This window comes from Erpetoichthys calabaricus, chromosome 3, assembly GCF_900747795.2.
Source record: "Erpetoichthys calabaricus chromosome 3, fErpCal1.3, whole genome shotgun sequence".
Lineage (NCBI taxonomy): Eukaryota > Metazoa > Chordata > Cladistia > Polypteriformes > Polypteridae > Erpetoichthys > Erpetoichthys calabaricus.
In genome coordinates, this window is record NC_041396.2 from 80,404,035 (window position 1) to 80,431,065 (window position 27,031).

Genomic DNA, 27,031 nt, shown 5'->3' on the forward strand with positions numbered 1-27,031 from the left:
TATGGATTATTACTACAAATGTTTGTGATACACTGTCTGTTGCAATGACAACTGAAATGCAATTGTTTTTCACATGCATTACAAAATACATTCCAGTAGACGGTGGACTGTACTGTAAATGTTAATGCTGAATTATGTGTTGGTTACTTAGATTTCAACCTGTCTTAGTTTGGTAACACCATTGTTTTCTTCAATAAGATGGAAAGGTTGAGGTTGTGTGTGGCTGAAAAACTAAGGGAATTTAAAATGACTCTAACAAGGGGCAGCAACATGTAAGAAATACAATGGTTTATACGGATGATCGAAACAGACAATTTTCAATTTTCATAGTTTCACAAAACTGAAAATAAAGTTTGTTTTGTAGTCAATTTAACAATTATAAAACAGAAAACTCATTGAATTTTTTTGTGGTTTTTAAGTTTTTGATTTTGGGTGTAAAACAAGGAAAACTGCTTCCTAAAGCCTTGTTCACACTTCACTGTTTCTTTTTAGCTGCACTGAGGAGTGAGGTACGTTTTTTTAAATATATCACATACTTCATATTTTCCACATAAAGACATTAAAATGCACCATCGTGCACATCACTGTGTCTTCTCCAAACAAAAATTTAGTATACAGAACATTGTCGCTGACAACCTTTCACCTGAATACCTAGCAATCCTAGTTGAGGATAGGCACAGGTCTTTATTTAAATACAAAATGATAGACAGAATTGTGCAATAAATGACAAGTCTGAAATTGTCCTTGTGGGCTCCAAAGCTATCCCTTCAAAATTTGGAAATGGTAACATCAGCATTGATGACTCCCTCATTCCTTTACACTCTCAAGTCAAGAGCGTTGCCGTTGTTTTTGACAACCCTGTGTCTTTTCAATCACACATTAATGCTACATCCCGTGCTGCATTTTATCATTTTCATAACATTTCAAGATATCATTCCTCACTGTTCTACTCTGCATCTCAGACACTAATTCATGCATTCATCATATCAAGGATATTGTAATACTCTGTTGTCATATATCCTGATAAAACTTGTGAACAAGCTGCTGTTAGATCACACTAAGGCTCTTAGTCACATAACCCCTGCTCGACAGAAACTTTACTGGCTCCTACTCAAATACAGTATTGACTTTAACACTCATGTCCTCTCTTACACAGCACTAGATGATCAGGCTCCCACTTATTTAAGAGATCTTCCTAATGATCATACACCAGTCTGCTCACTTTGCTCTTCTGCTTTTGGCCTTCTTCTTGTTCCATCAGTCTGCTTGTCTTCCATGGGAGGTGAGGTTCCTCAGCTATGGAACTCCCTGCCTCATGATTTTCAGTGGCCAAATTTAAAAAAGCATCTTAAAACTCACTTTTTTAGAATTGCCTTCTCAGTGCCATAAATGATATTATCCTTAACCGTTGTTGTTTTAATTGTATTTTTAATAGGTGTTTAATTTTGATAATTTATTAAGTGTTCCATTTTATGGTGTTATCTTTCAATGTGTCCATGACTGTCTAAGCTCAATTAAATAACATGCATTAATATTACAGGTATATATTATATATTACTAGCCGTCCCCTTAGACACTCTTCTAATGGTGGACATGTTTCATCAGATTGTAAAGGTGAAGGGAGACTTGAGATTTATGAGAATGAGCAATGGTGAAAAAGGGAGCACAGTACATTGAAAACTAAATATGTGATACAGATCTTGAAAAGCCGACTGAATTTGTTTGCGTTACCAAACAGGGAAAGAAGTTAGATTATCCTGGCTGACTCAGCAACAGAAATGATTCACTCTGTACCAATAGCTGAATCATTCTGAATGTCTGGTGAGTTCAAACAAGCAAACAAAAATCAATCAGCATGTTCTGTTCATGGACACGACAAGCTGGATTTGCTCTATTTAAATGTTAATGTCTTGAAATATAAGCCTGTGGTACAATCTGAGCAGGTCTGACCTCATTTTCCTGCCAGCTACAGCCCTGTTATTGACAGCAGCAGCTCTTTGATACCAAAGCCAGAAGTTCTTATATGTGTTTGGGGGTATTGTTTGTTTTTATTATTTATTGGGGACATATAATACATTTCTTCATATTTATTATATAATAACACATAAATACTGAATTATTGTAATTTTATGTACATTTTGTAGTAAATATTATTTGATACAGTTTAGTTGGGCTTTATGGAGCCACAGGGTTAGTGGTACATGACAGCCTCAGGACACCGTGTTTGACTCCCATGTCAGTCATCCTCTGTGTGGGGATGAAGAGTTCACTGTGTAGGTGCCTCCGTATCCTACGATGTCTGTGTTTTGCCAAATGGAAACTTTAAATATGGCCTCATGAGTATGTGAGTGTTCCTTACAATTCACTGGCAACCCATCCCTGTTTAGTTCCTGTCTTATGCCCAGTGGTGCCAGGATGTCTTCTATCTGCTTATAATTTCTACACAAGTCATCAACATTTGTAACTTTATAAATCAAAAGAAGCCACAACCTTTGAATTACACAGATTACAGACAGATGGAAATGAATGCTGCCAAGTTACATTCTTCCATAGGGCTTCTATTTATTGATTCATTTGAAAATTAAGACTTTCGTCAGCAGACATGGGGATCATGAGATAGTAAATTATTTCTGAGAACTCCCCACTCAGAGGGAATAGAAGTAGGATCTGCCCCACCCAGAGTGGGTTTAATAATAGGTGAAAAGGGGATTGAACAGGAGATCTGAGGACCTGGGTTCGCTTCCCGGGTCCTCCCTGCGTGGAGTTTGCATGTTCTCCCCGTGTCTGCGTGGGTTTCCTCCGGGCACTCCGGTTTCCTCCCACAGTCCAAAGACATGCAGGTTAGGTGGATTGGTGATTCTAAATTGGCCCTAGTGTGTGCTTGGTGTGTGGGTGTGTTTGTGTGTGTCCTGCGGTGGGTTGGCACCCTGCCCAGGATTGGTTCCTGCCTTGTGCCCTGTGTTGGCTGGGATTGGCTCCAGCAGACCCCCGTGACCCTGTGTTCGGATTCAGCGGGTTGGAAAATGGATGGATGGATGGGATTGAACAGGTGGTACTCAATTATTGAGATTAAACACTTAAAAGCCATAACACACGCAAACAAAGTGCTATTTACTAATTCATCCTTCATTTAAAAAATAATAAAGTGGTAGGATTATAAAATCAATCATTCTGAGACAGACATATGGGTGGGTCACTGCAATTCAATCTCCTGAGCTCACTTGAGTGCTGAGTGTAAAACCACAACTGTTATTCATGCATTCCATAGGATTTTGCTTCCTCTTATCTAATGTGGTTTTTTGGCACCTGGCATTATGGCAATTGTTCACCAATATAGACAGATTTTCAATCCTTTATCCTTCTTTTCTCAAACTTTCATCCTCTGTGTGCAGAACATATAGTCTCCTAAATACTTATCAGTTACATCATTTATTGTGCAAGTAATCCTGCCCACATAACATTCAGAAGTCTAGAAAGCTCCAGCTTCTGTGCTCCTTCATAAAATTAATGAGACAGAACAAAGCAGACATTTCATCAGTGTTAAATTAAAAGAGCCTGTGCAATCCACACATCCACTCTGCGTGTTTGTGAGATTTCTTTTGTTTTTTCTTCCCACATCCCCAAGAGGTCCATTCTTAAAAAGCCCATTTCAAGGAATGTGTTCATAAATGGGCTCTCAACCCTACATTGGAAAAGGGGATTGGAGAATGTTGTGTTTTGGTAATGTTATGGAATATTGAAGTTTTTGTTACTTATTTCAATAACATTTAAAATCTTATTTGTTTTCTTTTAGGGAACACGAAGGTAAGATGGAACACTCTATCTATGAAGTAGGGAATTGAAGAGAAGCCACTTTTCATCTGGAACAATCCATCTTGGCCTCGCAGTTAGCCTCCTAGCCCATCTCTTCTTTATATTGATTCTTTGCTTTTCTTTTTATGATCAGAAGAAGAAGATGAGGAGGTGGTGGCTGAAGAAACACTACAAGAAGGTCTGTACTATGTATATGTCACACACAACCATTGGATCCCATTTTTGGAGTGTTTGCTCAGCTCTCAGATCTGTCATTTAAGAATCTAGTCTTAATTCTGTTTTGCACCCTCTGTACATCGAAAATAAAGTATGTGATGGATTAGGTAAGTGGACATCAATAGACATGGCGTATGGGGTCACCCAACGTAAACCCCAGGATTACCCAACTTGAGCCTGTGAATACATAGTGTTCTGACACCTGATGCCAAAATTACCTCAGGCTGAGCGACTCAGTACAGCATCTTACATAGTACAAGTATCACCTGAAGCATTCCATAAAGATCACAGTACAGTAATCCCTCCTCCATCGCAGGGGTTGCGTTCCAGAGCCACCCGCGAAATAAGAAAATCTGCGAAGTAGAAACCATATGTTTATATGGTTATTTTTATATTGTCATGCTTGGGACACAGATTTGCGCAGAAACACAGGAGGTTGTAGAGAGACAGGAACGTTATTCAAACACTGCAAACAAACATTTGTCTCTTTTTCAAAAGTTTAAACTGTGCTCCATAACAAGACAGAGATGACAGTTCTGCCTCACAATTAAAAGAATGCAAACATATCTTCCTTTTCAAAGGAGTGCGGGTCAGGAGAGAGAGAGAGAGAACAAAGCAAGCAGTCAAAAATCAATAGGGCTGTTTGGCTTTTAAGTATGCGAAACACCGCCGGTACAAAGCTGTTGAAGGCGGAAGCTCACACCCCCTCCGTCAGGAGCAGGGAGAGAGAGAGAGAGAAACAGAGAAAAACAAACTGAAAAATCAATAGGTGCCCTTTGAGCTTTTAAGTATGTGAAGCACCGTGCAGCATGTCGCTTCACGAAGCAGCTGCACACAGAAGGTAGCAACGTGAAGATAATCTTTCAGCACTTTTAGACGAGCGTCCGTATCGTCTAGGTGTGCGAACAGCCCCCCTGCTCACACCCCCTATGTCAGGATCAGAGAAAGTCAGCGCAAGAGAGACAGAGAAAAGTAAGCTGGGTAGCTTCTCAGCCATCTGCCAATAGCATCCCTTGTATGAAATCAACTGGGCAAACCAACTGAGGAAGCATGTACCAGAAATTAAAAGACCCATTGTCCTCAGAAATCCGCGAACCAGCAAAAAATCCGCGATATATATTTAAATATGCTTACATATAAAATCCGCGATAGAGTGAAGCCGCGAAAGGCGAAGCGCGATATAGCAAGGGATCACTGTATTATAAAATCATTTTCATCCAGCATCCTCATTTCAGACTGTGAGATTCATATTCCACTGTGTTTTGACATGGTTACATCCAAAGAGACCTCTGTTTTCCCTTTAAACTTTTCATTACATCGACCATAACAGAATGCCCCAAATCTCATACTCTAAACATACTGTCAGGATTGCTTTTACTTTTATATCTGTAACTTCAGTCAATTAGATAGAATACCAGAACAGGCAGGAGAGAAACTTACATATTTTTTCATCCATTATACATAATATGCGCAGAATAACAGAGTACAATAAACATTGGTAAAAACTACAACCTGATAATAGACTACCAGGTGGCTCTCTGTCTTATTATGTTCATTGGTCTCTGGTCTGATGTGGTCCAGTGTGGCCCATGGATGGAATGACAGTAGCAGGTTACCTGACCTTTCTGAAAGTGTCTACAGAGAGTGAACGAAAATGAAAGAGAGAGACCAAGCTTATACCACTCTTTTGGTTTCTTGTCATACCTCATTGACTAATGGGGTGTCATGGTGTACTCTCCTGATTCAATGAACAAGCCTATTTAGCTATAACTCTTTACCCTACTACAGCTTCCCTCCCCACCAGAACTAGCCAACTTTTGATCCTGACAGCATTTTCTCCAGTTTTAAAGGATGCCCAAATGTAGCTTCATACAAACAAAAAAAAAAAGGATATACAGAAAATTTAGTTGTAAACTGCCACCTCAAACCTGCTTCTCTTTCAGAGTTGTAGATGTATTTGTCCCTTTTAGTCCAGGCCTTCTTCTTCGGAGGATGAGTTGTAAGCTCATACAAGCTAAACCAATGCCTCTGACCTGTCCCACTCTGGTCAGCTCTTCCCATCCCCATCACAGATGGCTAGAGCTCTTAACAGAAATTATGATCAGAGATCCTATTGCTAAAACTATGGTGAGTTATAATGGCTTATTTTTAGAAAGCTGCTTCTTTCTTTAAGTCATCAATATATTCTCCTCCTATAATATACAATAAATATCATAAAGCTATATATTACAAATTCATGGAAAAGTGAAACAAATTTAAAGAAACATTAACAAAGCAATGCTTCATAAAACAAATGCAACTTTGTGCAGTCCATTAACTCTGTTCATTTCTACCCAGCATTTTATTATATCTGAGCAAATTTTAATTCTCAATACAATTGGCTTTGTCCTTTTAGAAGGTCAACTATTCAATTTCTGCTATTAGAAAATCTGAGTATCAGGTAAAATCATAGCTACATTACTTTTCACATCATTTAGATAATGAAGATGAAGTACAATACATGGAGGAGGAAGAAGAAGTGAATCAAGAGAATGAAGAAGATGAGGAGCTTGAAGAAGGTAAATATCTGTAAGCTGTGAATCTGTAAGTGAAACCCTTTTCAGATTAACTTTTGAATGTCAGGAGGAAAAAAAAGCCGCCTGCTCCGCTAATTCTATTTATGAATATGTCTTTTAGGGGTGTGGTTTTATGATGAATACCCATGACAGGGAAGTTGATTATTCATTTCAGCCTTGTAAATTCTGCACCTACAGCTAAGCTGCTGGAAGAAGCCATTCCTGTGCTCTGTACCTCCTGTGGCACATACATTATTGTTCTTATTACTCAGTCAAATGACATCTAAAGAATAAACCTGGCAGGAAAATATGACTTGCAGTGAGAATCCCCTTAAAGTTATTTACTCCAAAGAGGTTTATGTTTGACCCTGCATGTGTATACACTGCAATGGTCTAGAAAAGAAGGTCTCAACTTCATGCTGGGGTGCCACTATAGCTTCAAGTTTTATTCCAATTATTTTCACAAATCAAAGAGTCACTCTTGTACCTAATTGTTTAATTAGTTGGTGTTTTTTCTTCTCTTATTTTGCATTCAGAAAAATGCTCTCGGATAATAATTACATTTAGAAGAAATTCAAAAATGCATAAATGCTTAACTTTCTTCTACTACATGTTTATTAGATCTTGGAAGGCCACAGTGGCTGCAGACTTCTGCTCCTGCCACTTTTTAAACCAAATGTTTATGCTTAACAGAACAACCTTCATTGCTTAAATTATTTTCTTTTTAAAATTTAAAACACCTTGTTTCTTTTTGTTTGACCAGCAATTAAACAATAATACAATGCAGAGACTGAAGATTGCTAGCTAGCTCAGGGATATGAAACTTAGTTTTTTGGGTGCCACCATTTTCATTACTCCTTAGTGTTATATTTACTCCCAGAAAAAAGAGACAAAATTGTTGCTATTGTGTGCAATAGAAACATGTAAGACTAAGTCGTCAACACATCAGGAAAGATACAGTAAGTGTAATATCCACTACTATACTAATGCAGATTTAGTATATGTGCTTTGTGTAATGTTTTGTGTGATAAGTGCTTCATTTGATGTAGTCACCAAAGCACATAGGCACTATTTGAGCAGATGTCAATCATTTTTTTTTGTAAAATTACAGATGTACTTAGAGCTTGCTTGGCACAGCATGTACAAATCGATACTGAATCGTGCCCATTTGGATATGATGGATTGTATCCACAACAGCCTTCCTTTGTAACCCATGAGACTTTCGTCATACTTATGTCATGATCGGGAACATACACTTTCTGCATATTTTTGATGATCACGTGAAATATATTCCACAGTTTGTGCAATTTATGAGCTTATTATTAGTGAAATGCATTTATTTTATAGAATAGAATGTCTTGTACATGTACAATGAAATTTAGTGTGTCCCTGAAGAGTACATACAATATAATAAAAACAGTATCTTCATCAGATTCAACATATACTCTGCATTTTAAGTTACACACATGCATTAATATAAACTAATAAAACAATAAAACCAATAAAACATTGAAGGTAGAAAATGCAAAAAGTAAATAGTGGAGTAGTTCCATTTCACAGTGATTATAATGAGTCTCTGAATATTTCACTTTTGTCCCATTGGTGTCATAGGTGGCAGTGAAAAACATTAGATTAAAAGCACTCAGATGCAGTAAAGTTATTTAACAAAATTTAGTTCTCTAATAGCTTTTCAGTTGTATGGAAGTGTGTGTCTTAATAGACCAGAAGGGAGCAGAGGAAAAAGGTGGCGGCCTGTGTGAGAGGGGTCCCTAATGATTTTTTTGGCCCTTCGTAAACATCAAGTTCTGTGTATGTCCTCTAGTGAAGGTAACTGGCTGTTAGTCATTTTTGTGCTGATTTGATGACTATGTGAAGAGCCTTCTTGTCAGCCATGGAGCAGCCAGCATGCCATTCCAGAAAGCCACAGGTAAGTATGATATAGAAGAACACCAACAGATACTTAGACAGGTTAGCCTTTCTTAGCATCCTTAAGAAGTAGAGTCACTCCTGTGCCTTCTTCACCAGAAAAGTTGTGTTAACAGACCATGTGAGGTCCTGGGAGATGTGCGTGCCAAAAATTTTAAACCTAAGCCCTCTCTCTACTATATCTCCTCTGATGTATAGAGGAGCAGGTTCCTCTTCCTGTGTCCTGAAGCTGATAATCAGCTCCTTTGTTTTGGAGGTGTTGAGTGCCAAGTTGTTGATGAAGCACCATTCAGACAGTTTGCTGACATCATCCTTATAGGCAAACTCATCACTGTTATGTATCAGTCCCATCACAAAGGTGTCATTTGCAAATTTGATTATTGTATTTTTGCTATGTATTTGTGTGCAATCGTGAGAATGTAAGGAATAAAGAAGAGGACTCAGCACATAGCCTTGTGGAGCTCCAGTGCTGAGTGTCAGTGTCATGGAGTGGTGGGTCCGCAGACTAACAGTCTGTGGTCAGTTTGTTAAGAAGTCCTTGATCCATCTACATGTGTGCTGATTGACACCCAGGTTGAGCAGTTTGATCACCATCCTGCTAGAGATGACTGTGTTAAAGGCAGAACTGAAGTCCACAAATATCATCCTCACATATTCCCCCTGGTATTCCAAGTGAGTCAGTGCAGTGTGTAGAGCACTTCTGACATCATTCGTACTAACAGTAAATGCCATACTGTTAGTAGTTGATAATGGTGCCATCTTGGTTTCTGCCTCAGTCACCTCATTCACTTCAAAGGGCAAAAAAGTGGATGAGTTCCTTTGCTAGTGAGTTGCTGCTGCTGATGGTTGGGTCTTTGCTGCCTTTATAGTTTGTAAAGTGTTGGATTCCTTGTCATACACGTTGGGAGTCTTGATCATTTATATGACCTTCAACCTTCTGTCTGTAATTTGCTTTTGCATTCTTGAAGTTTGTCTTCAAATTGGATCTGCCAGCACTATATAATTCACCATTGCCAGACGTAAAGGTTGATTATACTCTTTATGCCGTAGCTTGACGTCTCTGATTATCTGCAGTTTACTGTTAGGGAAGCATCGATTGTGCTTTCTAGAAGTGACACTGTCTACCCAGTTCTGCATATAAAACAAGACAGTGTATGTGTATTCCTCTAAGTCTTGTTGTGCAAATATATCCCAGTATGTGCACTCAAAACAGTCCTGGAGTTGAATGGAAGCCCCTTCAGGCCAGGTCTGGATGATTTTCATAGTTGTCTTTGTTTTGCTAATAAGAGGTCGGTATGCAGGTGTGGAAAAAAGAGATAAGTGGTCGGCCTAACCTAAGTAGTGGAGGGTGGAGACTCTGTATCCTTCCTTAATGTTGCTGTAAACATTGTCCAATGTGGTTAGTCCTCTTGTAGGACAAGTCACATGTTGGTAGAACATAGGGAGGAGTGTTTTCAAATTTACATGGTGAAAGTCTCCAGCTATGATAAAAATCCCATTAGTACAGCAGTCTGTAGTTTGCTGATTGCTGTTAGTAGGATGCCTAGTGCTGTCTTGGTGTTAGCATTTGGTGAAATATACAAAGTCACAATAATAATGACTGTGAAAGTCCCATGACAGATAAAAAGGTCAGCATTTTACTGTCATGCACTCTAAATCTAGCGAGCAGTGCCAGTCTATGATGGTTACATTAGTGCGCCACATATTATTAGAGTGAATGCATAACCCCACCTCCTCTGCTCTTACTGGACTTTATGTTCCTGTCAACACGGTGAGCTGTGTGGCCTTCTAGCACAATAGCTTTGTAAGGGACCCCTGTATGTAGCCAAGTCTCAGATATTATCATGACTGAGCAGTCCCAAACTGATTTCTGTGCTGATCAACTACGATTCTTCCATTTTATTGCTGAACGATCTGGAATTAGTAATGCACTGTAAATGCAGGCTTGTTCGGAGCATTCTTTAGCCTGCTCCGTACACCAGTTCTGCTTCCTTTTTCTATGCTGCCTCCTGTGTCTCCATACCGGTATCGTAATCCATGGAGACCACACTGTGTGGATGATCTTGTTCGGGATGTGTTCTTGTTGGAATTCTTTGTTGAAATCTTTCTCATTTCATAGAATTCTAATTTTTAGTAAGTCTTCCCTGACATACAGTATAAGTTATAATTACACTGCTCAACAAATACGCTAACAAAACATAACGCCTTTCAGAAGAGATCAGTGCTACTGCATCTGTCTGCGCTGCAAGACTAGAAAACACTTTTGATTGAAAATGAGTGTCTTCAACAACTGTTTTGTGGACCAGTACCATCCCTGGATTGATTTACCCCATTTGCTTTGCAGTATCAGGAAGCTGAAAAACACCCACTAGTGTCTGCAGTGACAAGCTGCCAGTAGCTACAATAAGCAAATGGTTTACTGTGACGTTTGCAGGATAGTCAGCAGTAGTATCAAGGCAACATCAAACATAAGCATCCATATTACTAACCGAGAATGCTAAACCGGATGATGGACGCAGGCACATCCGGCAATGGGCCGTAGCTGCAAAACGACATACTGCGCAGGCGCAAAAAGAGTCCGCGAGAGTCGGCTGAGGAGCCGAGAAAGGCGGACAAAAGAGGGCGAGAGAGGCGGATGAGGGGCCGCGAGAGGCGGACAAGACCACAGAAAAAAGGAGTGAGCACAGGAAAAATGGAGAAATGAGGAAACGCAGGCAAAGCACGAAACACATTGCACACGAAACTAGACCCAAAAAAAAAAAAAAAAGAGGCTCGCGCACAATAGCAAGGCACCCCCCCCCCCCCCCTTACAGGCACCGGACGGGACACACACCAAGAGGGGGATTCAACAAGCCCATGGAACACAAAAAAAAGAACACAAAACCACCTCACAGACCCTACAAGCAAGGGACGGGACACACACAAAGAGGGGGATTCAACAAGACACAGGAACACAAAAAGAAAGAAGACGCTCGCGCGACAACAATCCTCAACCCCCCCCACACGCACACATCCATAAGAAGTGACACCCAAAGCCACATATTCTAAAGTGAACATCAACACCTTCACACTAGACAGCATAGGTGTCAGCATTGGTGGATCTCCTTACAATAAAGCACTATTAACCGTTCAACTGCAGAAAAGGAAACATATTAACAGTGAGTGCGATCCTCCTTATTACTTATCCATATTTCACATGCTGAGAAAGAAACAAGTCATGAATACACGGTCACGGGTACAAAACGAAAAGGAAAGGATAACAGGAACAAACACACGAACACGAAAGAAACAACAAAATAGACGGCTATGCAGCATAGGTGGATCTCATTACAATAAGGCACTATTAACCGTTCAACCGCAGAAAAGGCTCCATATTAACAGTGAGTGCAATACTCCTTATTACTTATCCATATTTCTAAAAGAAAAAATGACTCGACTCCAAAAACTCAAAGCTCAACTAAAGCTTCTAACTAACGATGTACCTAAAAGTAAAAACTTTATGAACTGCATTACATCCTACAATAGTTCATTTAATATGCACAAATCTACATCCTAGATCCACATGACGCAAACTATCAATCAAAGTGCTGCATCGCAACAGACATGGATTCAAAACGAAACACCTCCCGTCTCAGACATACGTTAATGGCAGCGAAGGCTACAACGGGCTTCTCACACAGCACAGGCAAATCGATTACAGCTCCAAAACAACACGTCCCAAATACTACACATGCAACAACGCGCCTCTCAAACGGCACAAGCAAAACATACACCAGGAAAATTCATTCGGATTAATGAATGTCATTTGCAATCATTGTCATTCAGTTCACTTCCCTGAAGAAACAACTGGCAATACAAGTTATACATTTACACGTTGTTGTCAAAAGGGTCAAATTAGACTGCCTTCTTTACATTCATATACTGAATATCTACAGAAGCTTATAACTGACGATGTACCTGAAAGTGAAATCTTTATCAACTACATTAGATCCTACAAATCGGAATCCACTATGAACATTAACGGTGGCACTGCACGTGACATCCGTCTTGAAAAAATGTTGTTTATTGATGAATGTTCAATGGCATGAACAAACGTTTATGAATAATAATATTCGATTTGGAGGAAAGGCACTTTTATGAGGAGGAGATTTTAGACAGTGATTAGCTATTCTTCCAGATGCCATGCACTCAGCTATTGTTCAGTGCACCTTAAAATACGCAGACAATTGGCATTGCTTTCAAAAGATACAGTTAGTAAAAAAGATACGATGTCCAGAACCAGATCATAACAATTGCTTATTACAACTGAGAGATGGTACACTCACCAATACAGATGGACTTCAGCCACATATTATTACAATTCCTCAAGCCTTTATCTGCGACGACTTAGTTACAGAGAGATTTGGAACAGCAATCTCATTAGACCAAATGCCCCTTTTAACACAACGCACTATATTATGTCCAAAAAATATTAATGTGGAAAACATAAATACCCAAGTCATTCCATTACTTCCTGGAAAGACACAACTCTTTCTAAGCTCTGACAAACTTGACTCTGATCACAACAATAACCATCTTAAATGACCTTACAAGTTCTGAGCTGGAATTACCTTTTACACTTAAACGGCGTGTACAAAGAAATTTTCAGATAAACCTTTACACTGTGCCACACACTTTATTGTTTGCTTTCTATTTGCATCATCTACACCGTCACACTATTCTATATCTCATTCATACATCACGCTCTTTGTCATTCCCAACACCAGGGGTTGGCGAGCGAAGCGAGCAGGGGGCGGAGCCCCCTAGTAGCAAATCTACTAAACAGTGTGAGTTTCACTGTCCATGTCAACATTAGTTAATTCTGGTCAGTTATCTCTTGTTGTTCCTCGTACCAAGTGTAAAACTAAGGGGGACAGGGCTTTTGCTGCTACTGCTCTTTGCCTTTGAACTCTTTACCTCATTACATAAAGGAGTCGTCAAAAATTGAACTGTTCAAATCAAGATTAAAGACTCATTTCTATTCACTTGCTTTCCGTGACCATCAGTAATACTGATGGTTTCCTCATTGTGATTCTATAATCTTACTTCTATTTATTATTTATTTTATTTATGTTCATTTATTTTATTTCTATTTATGTTAATTGTATGTTGTTTTCTTCTTTTATTGTAAAGCACTTTGGTCACAGCATTCCTATGTTGTTTTAAATGTGCAATATAAATAAATTGACATTGACATTAGTTGACAGATTTACATCGTCATCACTATCACTCAATTCAAGCAATTCATTCTGTTTCAGTTTGTTCTAAAACTATCTTTTTGGCTTTTCATTTGCCATTGTATTTTATGTTGAAGGCTCCACTCAACTCACGAATATGGAGGAGTTAGAATAGAGCAGGGGTGCTCAGCTCTTGTCCTGGAGGTCTGCAGTGGCTGCAGGTTTTCATTCCAACCAATTTTGTAATTATTGGCCAGGCCTAGCAGGTAATGAAACTTGTTATTTAATTATATGGCTTCTTAGTACTTTAATTCTTACAAGACACATCTTCATCACTTAATTTAAAATTAAAATAGGCAATTAAGGGTTCTTAGAACCCAATTATTTACTGCTAAAGCTAAAAGATCTTTTGGGTTAAGTATTAGTTAACTTGCTTTCATTATCAGCTAGGCCTCCCCTATAAATATAAAACTAGTTAGATCAAAAATCTGCAGCCACTGTGAACCTTCAGGGCCAGAGTTCCAGACCCCTGGCATAGAGTTACCATAAAGCGGCAGAATGCCTAGAAATATTCATTAGATTTTTTCTAGCATGATTATTATTTAATCCACTAGATGGCAGCAGAACACTATCCCGAGAGTTATGCAAGCTGAACACTGTAAAGCAAACTGCAGAAAGTGAAAGGTATTTATGTTGTGAGATTTCTGAACTCTTTTGGGACCCCCCTCCCCCACCCACCCACAATGGGACAACACGCCAAAGCGCGATTGCCGCATCTGTGGAGGCAACCGCAGATTCACAGTGCAGCAACATAGCCCTGCAGAAACAATTACGAGCCGATCGCGGTCGCACTATAAATGCCTGTCGCCAATGGGTGATGCAAGGAACATTATAAATGCAGGGAACAGTATTACTTAGCCACGACCCTGCCTGATTGCTGTGTCTGTGTATAAAAGAGTGGTAGATCACGCTACAATAAATAACCGTGCTGTTCCTGTTTCAAGTTGAATAAAGCTGGTTTTGCTAAAGTACTGAGACTAAGCCTCCTGTTTGGGGTGCAAGACAGTGACTCATGCATCACAATATCATGACATTAAATCTAGCTTTCCTTGTTGTAAGATTTATCGACTTATCAAAAAATTTGTATTTACAATTATTTAGTTTAATTTAGGAAATCTAGTCAAGTAAATTCGCTTACCACATTGCCAGATTGTTTTGCTAAATAAAAGCAAAGCAACTCCCATTTAAAATTTGTTGTCTAATGTTTGCGTGTGCATTTTTTGCAGTGCAGATCATTTCATGGCTCTCTGAGTCTGGCTTAGGCTTAACCGCATTTACATAGAATTCTGAACCCAAGTCATGCTCGGGGTAAATGCTAAGGAGGTTAATTAGAAGCCAATTCTTGCTCATGCTGAAGCATGTTACATAACTCTATGGCTCCTTAGTGCTCTCAGTCCTTAACACCAAACATTTCCTGAGCTGTAGATTTTCTTCTGAAGGATACCATCAAAATGCTTTGTGAACTACAGCAGGTGAATGTTTCTTAGGCATTCAGTTTTTTCGTTTCAAATACTTCATTGAAACACGTATTGAGTGGCGGACATATTGGAGGTGAATTTAGCAGGTCGTTTACATTTATATTTATGTGATTGGCAGATGCTTTTATCCAAAGCAACTTACAACAGAGGTAGACATAATCGTGTAACATTAGGCTAGGGCCTGTTTATTCAGCAAGTGTAATAGGATAGGTAACTAAAGTTGATTGCCACAAGTGAATAGATGTAATAACTAATAATTTGCAATCATTGGGGTCCCTTACAAAGCTATTGTGCTAGAAGGCCACACAGCTCCAAGCGTGACTTGGGCTCAGAATTCTGTGTAAATGCGGTTAAGCATAAGCCAGACTCAGAGAGACATGAAATGATCTGCACTGCAGGAAAAGCATATGCAAAAACTAGACAACAAACTTTAAATGGGAATTGCTTTGCTTTTATTTAGAAAAGCAATTAAATTTAAACAACAAATTAACCAACAATATAAAATATTACAGAGCAAAGTTTTTTTTTCTTATCAATTAGACATATTTGCAGAACAGATGAGTTTTCAATTGCTTCTTAAATACATTGAGGTAGTCAGCAGTTTGGATGGAGGTGGGCCGCTCATTCCACCAACTAGGAACTAATCAGAAAAAAAGTGTGGATTGAGACTTGATACCATGCAGATGTGGCATCACTAGACACTGAGTGGGTGAGCAGGCTTATAGGTGGTCATCTGATGGATTGCTTTGCATCTCATTTTTGTTTGGCTGCTGGAAATATTTAAAGGTTCTGAATCTTAAAATGTAAGCCAATGAAAATGTAGGCAATGTTTCATTAGCAGCAGTAATTGGTGACTTGATAGAAAACAGCTGCAGATACTACAGCTATCCAGGAGCAGAGTATGACAGCCATGTTCTGCTATCTGTCCTTCCACTTTCCAAATCTGCTTATCTATATTACTAAACGACAGTTTAATATATGCACGGATGGCAGACGCAGGACGCACCGAGGCGCATGCGCACAGCGCGTCAGTGTGGCATATTTGCATCACATAATGGTAATTCAGTATTAAAAGTGAGAGTTGTACCTAACGACACAGCCACAGAGAAACAAAAATGAGACCGCATGGATAAAAACAATAAACGGAGGCTCCTACAACGCGCTTCAGAAACACCAGAAGCAAAGAAGTCACAGCTCCAAAAAGAAACAGCTCAACTTACGGAAAAACAAAAACGAGCCCGTATGGATAAACACAATGAACGAAGGCACCTACAATGCGCCTCTGAAACAGCAGAAGCAAAGGAGTCACGGCTCCAAAAACAAGGAGCTCAACGATTAGAAATACAAAACCGAGCCCGTATGGATAAAAACAATGAACGAAGGCGCCTACAACGCGCTTCTGAAAAACCACATGCAAAAGAGGCACAGATCCAAAAAGAAACTGCAGAAAGGCTACAAACAACACAACCTGTAAACTAAACCTGCTCTAATCCACTGTGCCAGCAGTCAGTGTGGCATATTTGAATCACATAACAGTAATTCAGTATTAAAAGTAAGTTGGATTATGATTCCTAACAGTAAACGACTTCTACCTAACGACACAACCACAGAACAACAAAGACGAGACAGCATGGATAAAGACAATACACGGAGGCTCCTACAACGCGCTTCAGAAACACCAGAAGCAAAGACGTCACGGCTCCAAAATGAAAGAGCTCAACTAACGGAAATACAAAAACGAGCCCGTATGGATAAAAACAATGAATGAAGGCACCCACAACGTGCTTCTGAAACAGCACAGGCAAAGGAGTCATGGCTCCAAAAAGAAACAGCTCAACGATTAGAAATACAAAAACGAACCCGTATGACTACGACCTGTGAACTAAACCTGAGGTATAGCGTGCACGCCAGGTTGTACAGCCGCCCGAATGCGAGCGCCCACACCACTGCATATACCACCTTCGTTTAGTAATGTAGCCCTCCATGCCCGGATCCGCCGCCATGGTCACTTCAGCACGCGAATCCGCCGCTGTCAGCAAACGACTTCTGGCTGATGACACAGCCATAGAAAAACAAAAAAGAGACTGCATGGATAAAAACAATAAACAAAGGCGCCTACATGCGCTTCTGAAACACCAGAACCAGATGAGTCACAGCTCCAAACAGAACCCACTTTAGTACAAATATGTTTATTTAATTAAATGAAGAATTTCCCAGGACGCACCCACCCTTCATGATATTTCATCCCTCCAAATATCGCAGGAAACAGAGAGTGATTGCCATTCTTGGATTTGCGATTCTTTCGAGAATCGCGGGGTTACTGGTCCTGATCAGAATGAAGGGGAAGCTGGAACCTATACTAACAAACAGTGGGTGCAACAATCCCCGTATAGGATGCCAGCCCATCACAAGGTGAACATACTCGTAAGCACACTGGGGCCAACCTAGCAGTACCAATTCACCTAACCTGCATGCCTATGGAGCACTCAGAAGAAACTTTGCTCCACTATTTCTTTTTCATTTCCCTTCTTCTGAGAAGTTTGCTCTCTTAATTGTATCCAAATACTGACAAGCAATGCTACATGACATTGGCCGGTAAAGCAGAGCTGCCACCACTGTTTCATACTCACTTGTGTGCTAATCAGGAAGAAAAAGCTTAGCTCAGGAGTTCTCCCTACAGGCATTCATCCAAACCTCTCCTGGTCTAAATGTATCCCTGTTTTCATTAAGAAAGCGGTTATTTCCCAGTTTATGCCTTTTTGCATCAATCCAGAAATTACAGAACAGGTTTGTTCATTTCTTACTGGAATGCAACATCCATTTGTTTGTCTTATTTTGAATTATTGTTTTCTCTTTCTTGCTTTTTAAGATTTTTCTCATTTTTAAGGTTTTGGCATTTCTTACTAATTAGCATGCAAGCAGATATGACACTGAGGTAGCTGCCCCCCTTTATCATTCAGGGTCATTTGTTCTTCAGTGTTTGGATACAATTAAGTGATAAGGGAGCAAACTCCATAGAAAAAGGTGAAGTAAAAAGAATATGGTAAATGAAGGTTAAGCTTTTTAAAGCTATGGAAAAAGACACATTTCTCAAATTATTTCTACATGTAAATATCATACTAGCAGATTTTTCTAAATGCAAGTTCACAAAAGGCCAGCCAGCTGAATAATTTGATCGGCACTGATTTGTGAAACTGGGGAAATGAAGTCACAGTGGGACCTCAGGACAGAACTTGAGAATCCCTGGTCTACAGTTTAATAAGAGGACTAATGTGGTGGTTCTCAAGTCCTGAGGAAACCCATGGCTGCAGATTTTTGTTTCAAATTATTCCACAATCAGTATCAATTTACTTCAAATTGACCTTGATTTGTTTAATTAGCAGGTCTTTGTTTGCTTCTCTTTTTCTAAATTTAGAGTAGGATAAGAGAACAAATTCCACAGGGAAAAATGTGAATTAATATTAAAATTACAAAAGAAAGTTAAGAACTAATAACTATAGCAAAAATATACACACAGTATTTGTAAAATCTTTCTGAATGTAAATCTCACACTTCTGTGCTTTAAGAAATACAGAATAAGAAACGGCAAAAAGTGAAGCTACCGTATATACTCACATTTAAGTTCTCCCGCGGAAAAATCGTGATTTTACAGTATAATGTTTGGTATTTTATACTGTCGGTCATACAAGTCAAATGTGGAAAACTCACGCTATTAGTCCAAGAGATTATGATATGCTAACGCCCACCTGAGAGCACGCTGCCTTTTTTGTTCTATATATTGTGCCTACGTGACCACACGGTAATACCCAAACTATTCCGAAGCGACGTTTGCACTGTTTTGTATTTTTTGTATCTCACACCCTCATACACCTTTATCGTAAGAGCATCCCTTATCTGTGATGGAGCATTCGATCAGAAGAAAATATGAAGATGGTTTTAAATTAAACGTCGTTGAAGTAGTGGAAGAAATTAGTAACTGCGCTGCTGTAACAAAATTCGATGCGCCTGAGAAATTGAAGCAAGATTTTAGGTTTAAAAAATATAAGTGTTGCATTTTTGAATGGGTGTGCAAGTTGGGGTCTGATTTTATGATCGATTTTTCGGGTTTCAAGACCCGACTTATATGCGAGTATATACGGATTAAACACTCAGATCATCTTGAGGTAAAATGATTCATGGATTGTGTGACTGGTCCAAACTAAAACCAGCAACCGCAGGGGTCCCTCAAGACTGGAACTGGAAACCACTGGACTAAAGCAAAGGTCAGTCCTGGAGGGCTGGAATGGCTGCAGCTTTTGTTCTAGCCCACTTTCATAATGAAAACTTATTGCACAAGGAACAATTTCATGCTTCATTTTCTTATGATTTCCCACCCTTATTTGCTTATCTTGAACACTGTGAGATGCAAATGACAAAGGAACCAGAAATTCTTCATCTAACTTGTCTCCAATTACATGTGTGTATTCAGAGTGAACTTTCTGGTTTAATCAAATATTTGGAAGGAAACTGAAAAGAAAAAAGAAAAAAACACTAATCCACTTTAGGAGACAAATCATTTGGCTGATATCTTTAGAAAGGAAAAAATCTAAATGAAAGCACTAACCAGCTGCAAAATTAAATAAGATCTGTTATTGACAATGATTGCTTTTAAATTAAGCAATCAGGTTGGAACAAAAACCTGCAGCCACTACGGCTCTCCAGGACTGACTTTGCAGACCTCTGGACTAAAGTATCATCCATGACTGAGTCACCTTGTGAAGATGAGGTGTTCTCTATTCATCCGTCCCTTTTCTGATTCCACTTTATGTGGAGCCTACACCAGCAACACTGAGTACCATTCAGGATCAAACTCGGAATGAAGCATCAGTCCAGTCACACACGAACATGAACATATTAAGGATTAAGGAGCAAAACCCATCAATGCATGAGGAGCGCTCAGGCAAACGCCACACAGACAGGGATAGGATGAGAGTTCAGCTTGGGGGCATGAGGTAATAAAGTGTTACTAGCATTGCTAAACTGGTCAAATTCTAAGCAGTCAATGTAGACCTGAGAGTTAACATTTGCATTGATCCCTGGATTGCGTATGTCTCTGTTGTATGCCATTTGGTATGGGATTGTAAAAGCAGTGGCAATGTTTGTGATGCTCCATCTTTTGGACTGACAGACACCTAACAACTGGACGGACACACAGAGCCACAGAGACATGCATACTTTTATTAAGGTGGATTGCTGACCAGTATACCACCATCCCAACTGCACTTTAACCAAATTAATGGACTGACCTATTTAATTTTATGGTTATGAGGCACCACAGGGACACAACCGGTTACAAAGCAGAAAGCAACCTCTAGGCAAGCCGATCCACACTTGCCTGTGAAAGGATTTCATAACTTGACAAACATACCTGCAGTGCCATAGGAATAATGTCAGTTCTTCCCATTACCAGATTAGAATTGAAATCCATTTTCCTAAAGCTGTTTTGGTAGCAGCACAAACAGTGTGCTGTCATACTGCCCTAGCCTTCCATTAATGATGTGATCCTTTCAAAGCCACTTATTTCAATTCAGAGTCACAGGAGACCTGTGCCTGCCCTGGCAACATCACAAAATAAGAACCAACCAGTCCAACACAGGCACCACTCACACACCCACCCACTGAATTTGCCAGGTATCCTAACTTACAAACCTTGGGAGGATCTGGAAGAAAACTGAAAGAGAAAAGCAGCGAAAATGCAGATACCACACTGCAAAAGATCAGCAGAGCCTACGGCTGCGTCACCAGGCTTCCTGACACTCTAACAGTAACTTGTAAATTCTTGATAAAAATTTAGAATTAGCTGAAAAAAATCCTACTAGTCAATCCCAAATTTAGTTGCTACATAAAAAAAAATACATCATGCAAATGTAAAATGTTTATGCTTTTAGGACACAAGGAAGTGCATGAAGATGAAGGTAAAGAATCTGCCTTGCTCTCATTAGTAGCAGTTAAAGTGACCGCTTGAAACTAATGGCTACCTTTTGCATTACTTACATAATAATATTAATGCAATAAATACAGGAAACAGTCTTGTCTGGGAAGGTTGTTACTGACACACTTAAGCAAAAACATTCTGTTGCATCATAAAAGTGTCTTGTTCTTGCATCTAACAGTATTTTTCATTTTCTTTTTTTTTTTCCTTCATCTTAAATTGACACCCAGAAGAGGCCAAACCCAAGCCAAAGTAAGTATTTGTGTGAGTGTACTGTCTGAAAGCAGCACCTCCAATAGGACAAGGTGTGTAGTGGCTTCTGGAAAGTGCGGTGCTGATGTGAGTGTCATGATGGTGCTGTGATTAGTGCTGCCAATTCAGCAATTCTGTCACCAGAGTTTAAATCCCAACCTGATCATCATCTGTGAGAAGTCTCCATTCTCTACCTGTGTCCGAGTGTTTTTCTCCACATACTTTGACGCCCATATTCTAAAGATCTGTCTGTTCTATTAATTGGTGGCCCTAATTTAGTCCCATATGAGTAATAAGGATTGTACCCACAGAGGGACTGGCATCCCATCCAGGACTGGCTCCTACCCGGTGCCCCATTTGCTGGATTAGCCTCCAGAGCCACACAGCCGTAAAACAAAGAAAATGCATTTACCGTATAACTTGGACGGGTGGATGCAGTGCTTCTCTTCTGCATGCATCTTATTTTAAGCTAACTTGAGGCCTAAATGCTAAAGGATTCAATGATTCGACTTCCTAATAACCCAACCACAGAAGTAATTAGAACTGGGTGTTCATAGACGCAGTGGATTACACATGTGATCATTATACTTTTCCAAAGGAAGCGTTTTGAATTTTGCTCCTCCAATCAAATTCATCATTGACATCAGATGAAATTTTTACTGTTTTCCCAAAGGGACACAAAGTTGATCTATCAGATGTAAGTTTGCTTCCCCACCAATTCCCTAATGATTTTCTGATTTCAGGTGACAATTTAAATATTTCTTAAAACACTGGATTTGTTTTCTAGGTTTACGTAGCCCCTTGATATTCTTGTTAGTAAATGTGGCAGTGATGTTAAGACAAGGAAATATAGTACAAAGAAAGGACACACTTAACTTGCTTTTTAAAGGCAGTGTCTTCTCCAGGATACAAACAGCTGAAAGAAGCCCATGGAACAGGATTGATGGTAACACTTCAGTTGAGGTACTGCAAAAATGCATTAATTACTCGTTTATTCTTATGTAACAAGAGATTGACATACACTTCTTTGGGTCTTCGTAACACCTATAAAACATCAGTAGATATGTTATTCATCTCAGCGATGTGGTCTACTAAAATACTTTCACTTTGGAATGGCCACAGGTGGCTTAAGAGAGACACATTTCTCTGATATTGCATGCTTTAGCATAAGACCAGTGAATCCTTAGAATTCAGAAATAATTTTACTAGCAAAACATCTCGCTGCACAGAGACGAAGAACCTATTTACTGAGGCTTTATAAGGGCAATTAAGACCTGCCAAGGTCTTGTTACATAAAGGTAAATGAGTAAGAGTTGAATTTTTACAGTACCTAAAGTGTTATTAGGCATATAAGATTTATTAGACATATTTTCTTCTCATCTTATTTTGCAGTTTGGGGGGTTTTGAATATCAAAGAACATTTGGGTATCATTATATGGCTCCTATCACCTCTCTAGAGTTATGAATACTTTGTTTTGGTATCTTCGTTTATCATGAATGCATTTTGTCTTCTTATGAGCCATTTTGAAGCTCCCATTGACAAAATGCCACTGAGGGAATTCACACCAGTGCAATTCCTTGTAAACCAACATCTCAGGTCTATCATCATCCGAGATTTTGGATATCAAAAGAGAAGTATATGAATTAGCCACAGTGTGTCTGACTTTAACCCTAATTTTTTAGAATTTGCACTTGGTTAGCGCTTTTTGGATTTGCCAAGAGTCTGTTTAGATTTCAAGGTTTTTTGGAGTTGACCTCATGTTTAACATTCCTAGCTGCTCAGTCTGAACTGGCAGGACAGAGGTCTTCGATGATTGTCTGTTTGTCTTAGTGGGCACAGGCAGATGGAGGTGTCTTCAGTTTGTCTATGGCAGTAAGCCTGTGACAGTCAATTATACCTTCATGAGAGACCTTGGTTATAAAATATCCATCCATTTTCCAACCCGCTGAATCCGAACACAGGGTCACGGGGGTCTGCTGGAGCCAATCCCAGCCAACACAGGGCACAAGGCAGGAACCAATCCCGGGCAGGGTGCCAACCCACCGCAGGACACACACAAACACACCCACACACACACTAGGGCCAATTTAGAATCGCCAATCCACCTAACCTGCATGTCTTTGGACTGTGGGAGGAAACCAGAGCGCCCGGAGGAAACCCACGCAGACACGGGGAGAACATGCAAACTCCACGCAGGGAGGCCCCGGGAATTGAACCCAGGTCCCCAGGTCTCCCAACTGCGAGGCAGCAGCGCTACCCACTGCACCACCGTGCCGCCCGGTTATAAAATATAACCATTTAAATGAAAACTCATTTTATACTGACTGTCTACTATACACAGACTAAACTTTTTATGCACCAATACTTTTCATGTAATTAACTTTCCTCTATCAGCACTGCTCCTGTCATTAAAACTATTATTAGCCAAATAACACTAATCTTCTAATGGCAATATTAAACATGGAATACTGAACAATGCAGTGCCTGCTCCTTCTGCTTGTGGCCTCAATTAGCTATTCTGAATTGTGCAGATATGAAAGCTAAGCATACTGAGTATGCGTTAAAAGCAAAAAGGCTGACAAAACAGTGTTGGATTTTTAAACCTTGGCCGTAATGTGCTTTTGGCTAATTGGAGACTTGCAACTTGCCTGGCGTGAGTGTGGTCAATAGTGGACCATGATCCTAGATAAGGTCAAGTTCTACCTTAGGCCTCTTGTTACAGGCTTGATATCCCAAAACAAGATAAGCAGGTTTAAAAAGTAAATGCAAGGCTTGTCAAAATGTACTTTCTTTAGAAAATGACTATCTAATGATACATAATCATTGGCCATTGTTTTGGGTACACCTATCTAATATTATGTAGGTGACCTTTTTTGCATTCAGTCTTCTTCTTCTTCTTTCGGCTGCTCCCATTAGGGGTGCCACAGCAGATCATCTTCTTCCATATCTTTCTGTCCTCCACATCTTGTTCTGTTACACCCACCACCTGCATTTCCTCTCTCACCACATCCAAACACCTTCTCTTAGGCCTTCCTCTTTTCCTCTTACCTGGCAGCTCTATCTTTAACATCCTTTTCCCAATATACCCAGCATCTCTCCTCTGCACATGTCCAAAGCAACGCAATCTCGCCTCTCTGGCTTTGTCTCCTAACCGTCCAACTTGAGCTGACCGTCTAATGTACTCATTTCTAATCCTGTCCATCCTTGTCACACCCAGTGCAAATCTTAGCATCTTTAACTCTGCTACCTCCAGCTCTGTCTACTGCTTTCTGGTCAGTGCCACCATCTCCAACCCATATAACATAGCCAAGGCTGAAAACTTTGAGATGTGGATGGTGCTGGTGCTGAAAACATCCCTTAGGTATTTTTGGTTCTTGCTGACTTGATAGCATCACACAACTCCTGAAGATGATGTGAAACTTCTGTTCCCAGCAAGCATTATTGGGCTGAAATCAGATGACTAATGCAGGACCACTGGAATTAACTGAAATCACAGTCCAATGAGTTTAGAGATCTTTAAAGATGATCTTCTATTAATCATGGCTGTGAAGAGCTGTTGTTTGACCATTTGTGATCTTCCTGTTATTTGAAATGAGTCCTATGACTTCTTTCATGTAGCTGCTACTCATTTGACAATTTTTTATCATTGGTGACTTTAGAGACTACATCGTGTGACATCCCAGGGTATTGTTTCTAAGGTGCTGGAACCACCAAATCAGGTACCAACACTCAAAAAAGTTACTTAGCTCATGCATCCTGCCTATTGTAATATTTGCTTGACCAACCATGTCTTCAAGCAATCTGTGTTAACAAGCAGGTGTACCTGATACAATGGCCACAGAGTGTATGTGCACGTGATGAGCAAAGTCTCTACATAGTGTTATAAAGCTGCTCACAAGGAAAACAATGCTAACAGTATTATAATGGAGGTTATACACAAATCTTTTTTCCTCTTGGTGAAAGATGTAAAAGAAGAGCACAGTCTCCAAGTTCTCCTTGGATTTTAATTGTATTGCTCTTTCTCCTTGGACAAACCCAGTGATGTGGCCTCTACTGTCTTCTTCACCTGAGGAGCTCAATTTAAACTTGTTTTTTCTTTACAGGCTCTTCATGCCTAATCTCGTACCTCCTAAAATCCCAGATGGAGAACGTGTCGACTTTGATGTGAGTACATTTTTTAGGAGTTTGTTGTTTCAAATGTTCTAAACTTTTTAGTAAGCTGATGCCTCTCAACATCCACAGCCCACTTTCACAATTTACTGGATGAATTGGGAATATGCCATTTTTCCATTTGGTAGTTAGACTTAATGGGAACAACAGCAATTATTTCAATAGTGCATTTTCATACACAGGGTCTGGCTCAACGTGCTTTACAAGATGTGAAAGCAATAGTTAAAATAAAATGAAACTTAAAATGGATCAGAATAATAATGAATTAGTAATACATTTTAATAAAAGAATAAGTGTCTGCATGTGTGTCTGGCTGTGTGTCCATCCGGTTGCAATGTCTCATGTCATTTCAAAAGAAAGCACATCACAAACATTTTTTGTAATAAATTGCATTGCATTTGTCAATCCAACAGGTGACGCATCACAAACATGAACACTGCTTTTACTAATCTCATACCAATTTACCATATAAAGGAGAAATATGCATTACATGGTGCACTAAAAACATTAACACTGAGGTCTACACTTATTACTCAGATTTCAACTAATCTTAGACAGGTAGCACAGCTAGCAGAATATAAAATTTGGAATTTTTAATGCAATGGTATGATGATGTCACATATTGTGTTGCTGCCAGCCCATGTGGTTAGCAACCGGTATCATTACCAACAACAATATGGCAGCTCAGCTGAAAATAATGCACAAAACGATGATTCTCTTAGAAGACACACTAAATAAAACAGGTGCAATGACATCATAAAAAATGATAAAATATTAGTAAATAATAAATCAAGCTTACATAACACATTTATAATTATTAGCAAAAACATTTGTATTTAGCAACAGTAGTAGTACAATGTTGAGAATACAATGAAATTCTTACTTGCATGTCTGGCCATGTCACATATCACAACTCTCTGGTGACATGAAAAACAAGAATGTGTTGAAATACAGAACTCCATATTATTTAAAAGAAAATGCAAAACAGCTTTCTTGATGCACCCCTCTTATCCCTACTGAATGAAGAGGATGCCAAAGCTAAGCTAATGCATAAAATCTTGAAATAATTAATAGTCATAAATAATTTAAGTCTACACACAAACACAACACTCCTGGAATCTGATTAGTTGATCTTCTCTTGACCTTCTCTAGCACTGCTATGTCATTTTTGTAGCCTGTAGAGCAACACTGCACACGGTGGTCCAGGTGAAGCCTCGCCAGTGTGTTATAAAGCTTGAACATAACCTCCTTTGACTTGCACTCTACACATTGTGCTATTTTACCCAACATTCTGTGAGTCTTTTTATTGGTTTCTGAAAGTTGCCTGGTGGTTGATAATGACTAGACCACTACGACTCCTAGGTCCTTATTAT

The 27,031-nt window shown here is 39.4% G+C and overlaps 1 protein-coding gene across 4 annotated transcripts in view; it reads left to right on the forward strand.

Annotated features, from left to right (window-relative positions):
• The first annotated feature begins 3,793 nt into the window (after positions 1 to 3,793).
• The window catches only part of tnnt2a (troponin T type 2a (cardiac)), a 33,638-nt gene continuing 10,400 nt past the window's right edge, over positions 3,794 to 27,031 (forward strand). Inside the window, exons 1-5 of one of the 4 annotated variants that reach the window (XM_051925475.1) lie at positions 3,794 to 3,991; positions 6,507 to 6,587; positions 21,192 to 21,218; positions 21,466 to 21,487; positions 25,592 to 25,652. In XM_051925475.1, the coding sequence (XP_051781435.1) occupies positions 6,530 to 6,587; positions 21,192 to 21,218; positions 21,466 to 21,487; positions 25,592 to 25,652 (168 nt within the window). In that variant the 5' untranslated portion in view covers positions 3,794 to 3,991; positions 6,507 to 6,529. The remainder of the gene's footprint in view (positions 3,992 to 6,506; positions 6,588 to 21,191; positions 21,219 to 21,465; positions 21,488 to 25,591; positions 25,653 to 27,031) is intronic. The other 3 variants (XM_051925476.1, XM_051925477.1, XM_051925478.1) reach the window with 3 other exon arrangements.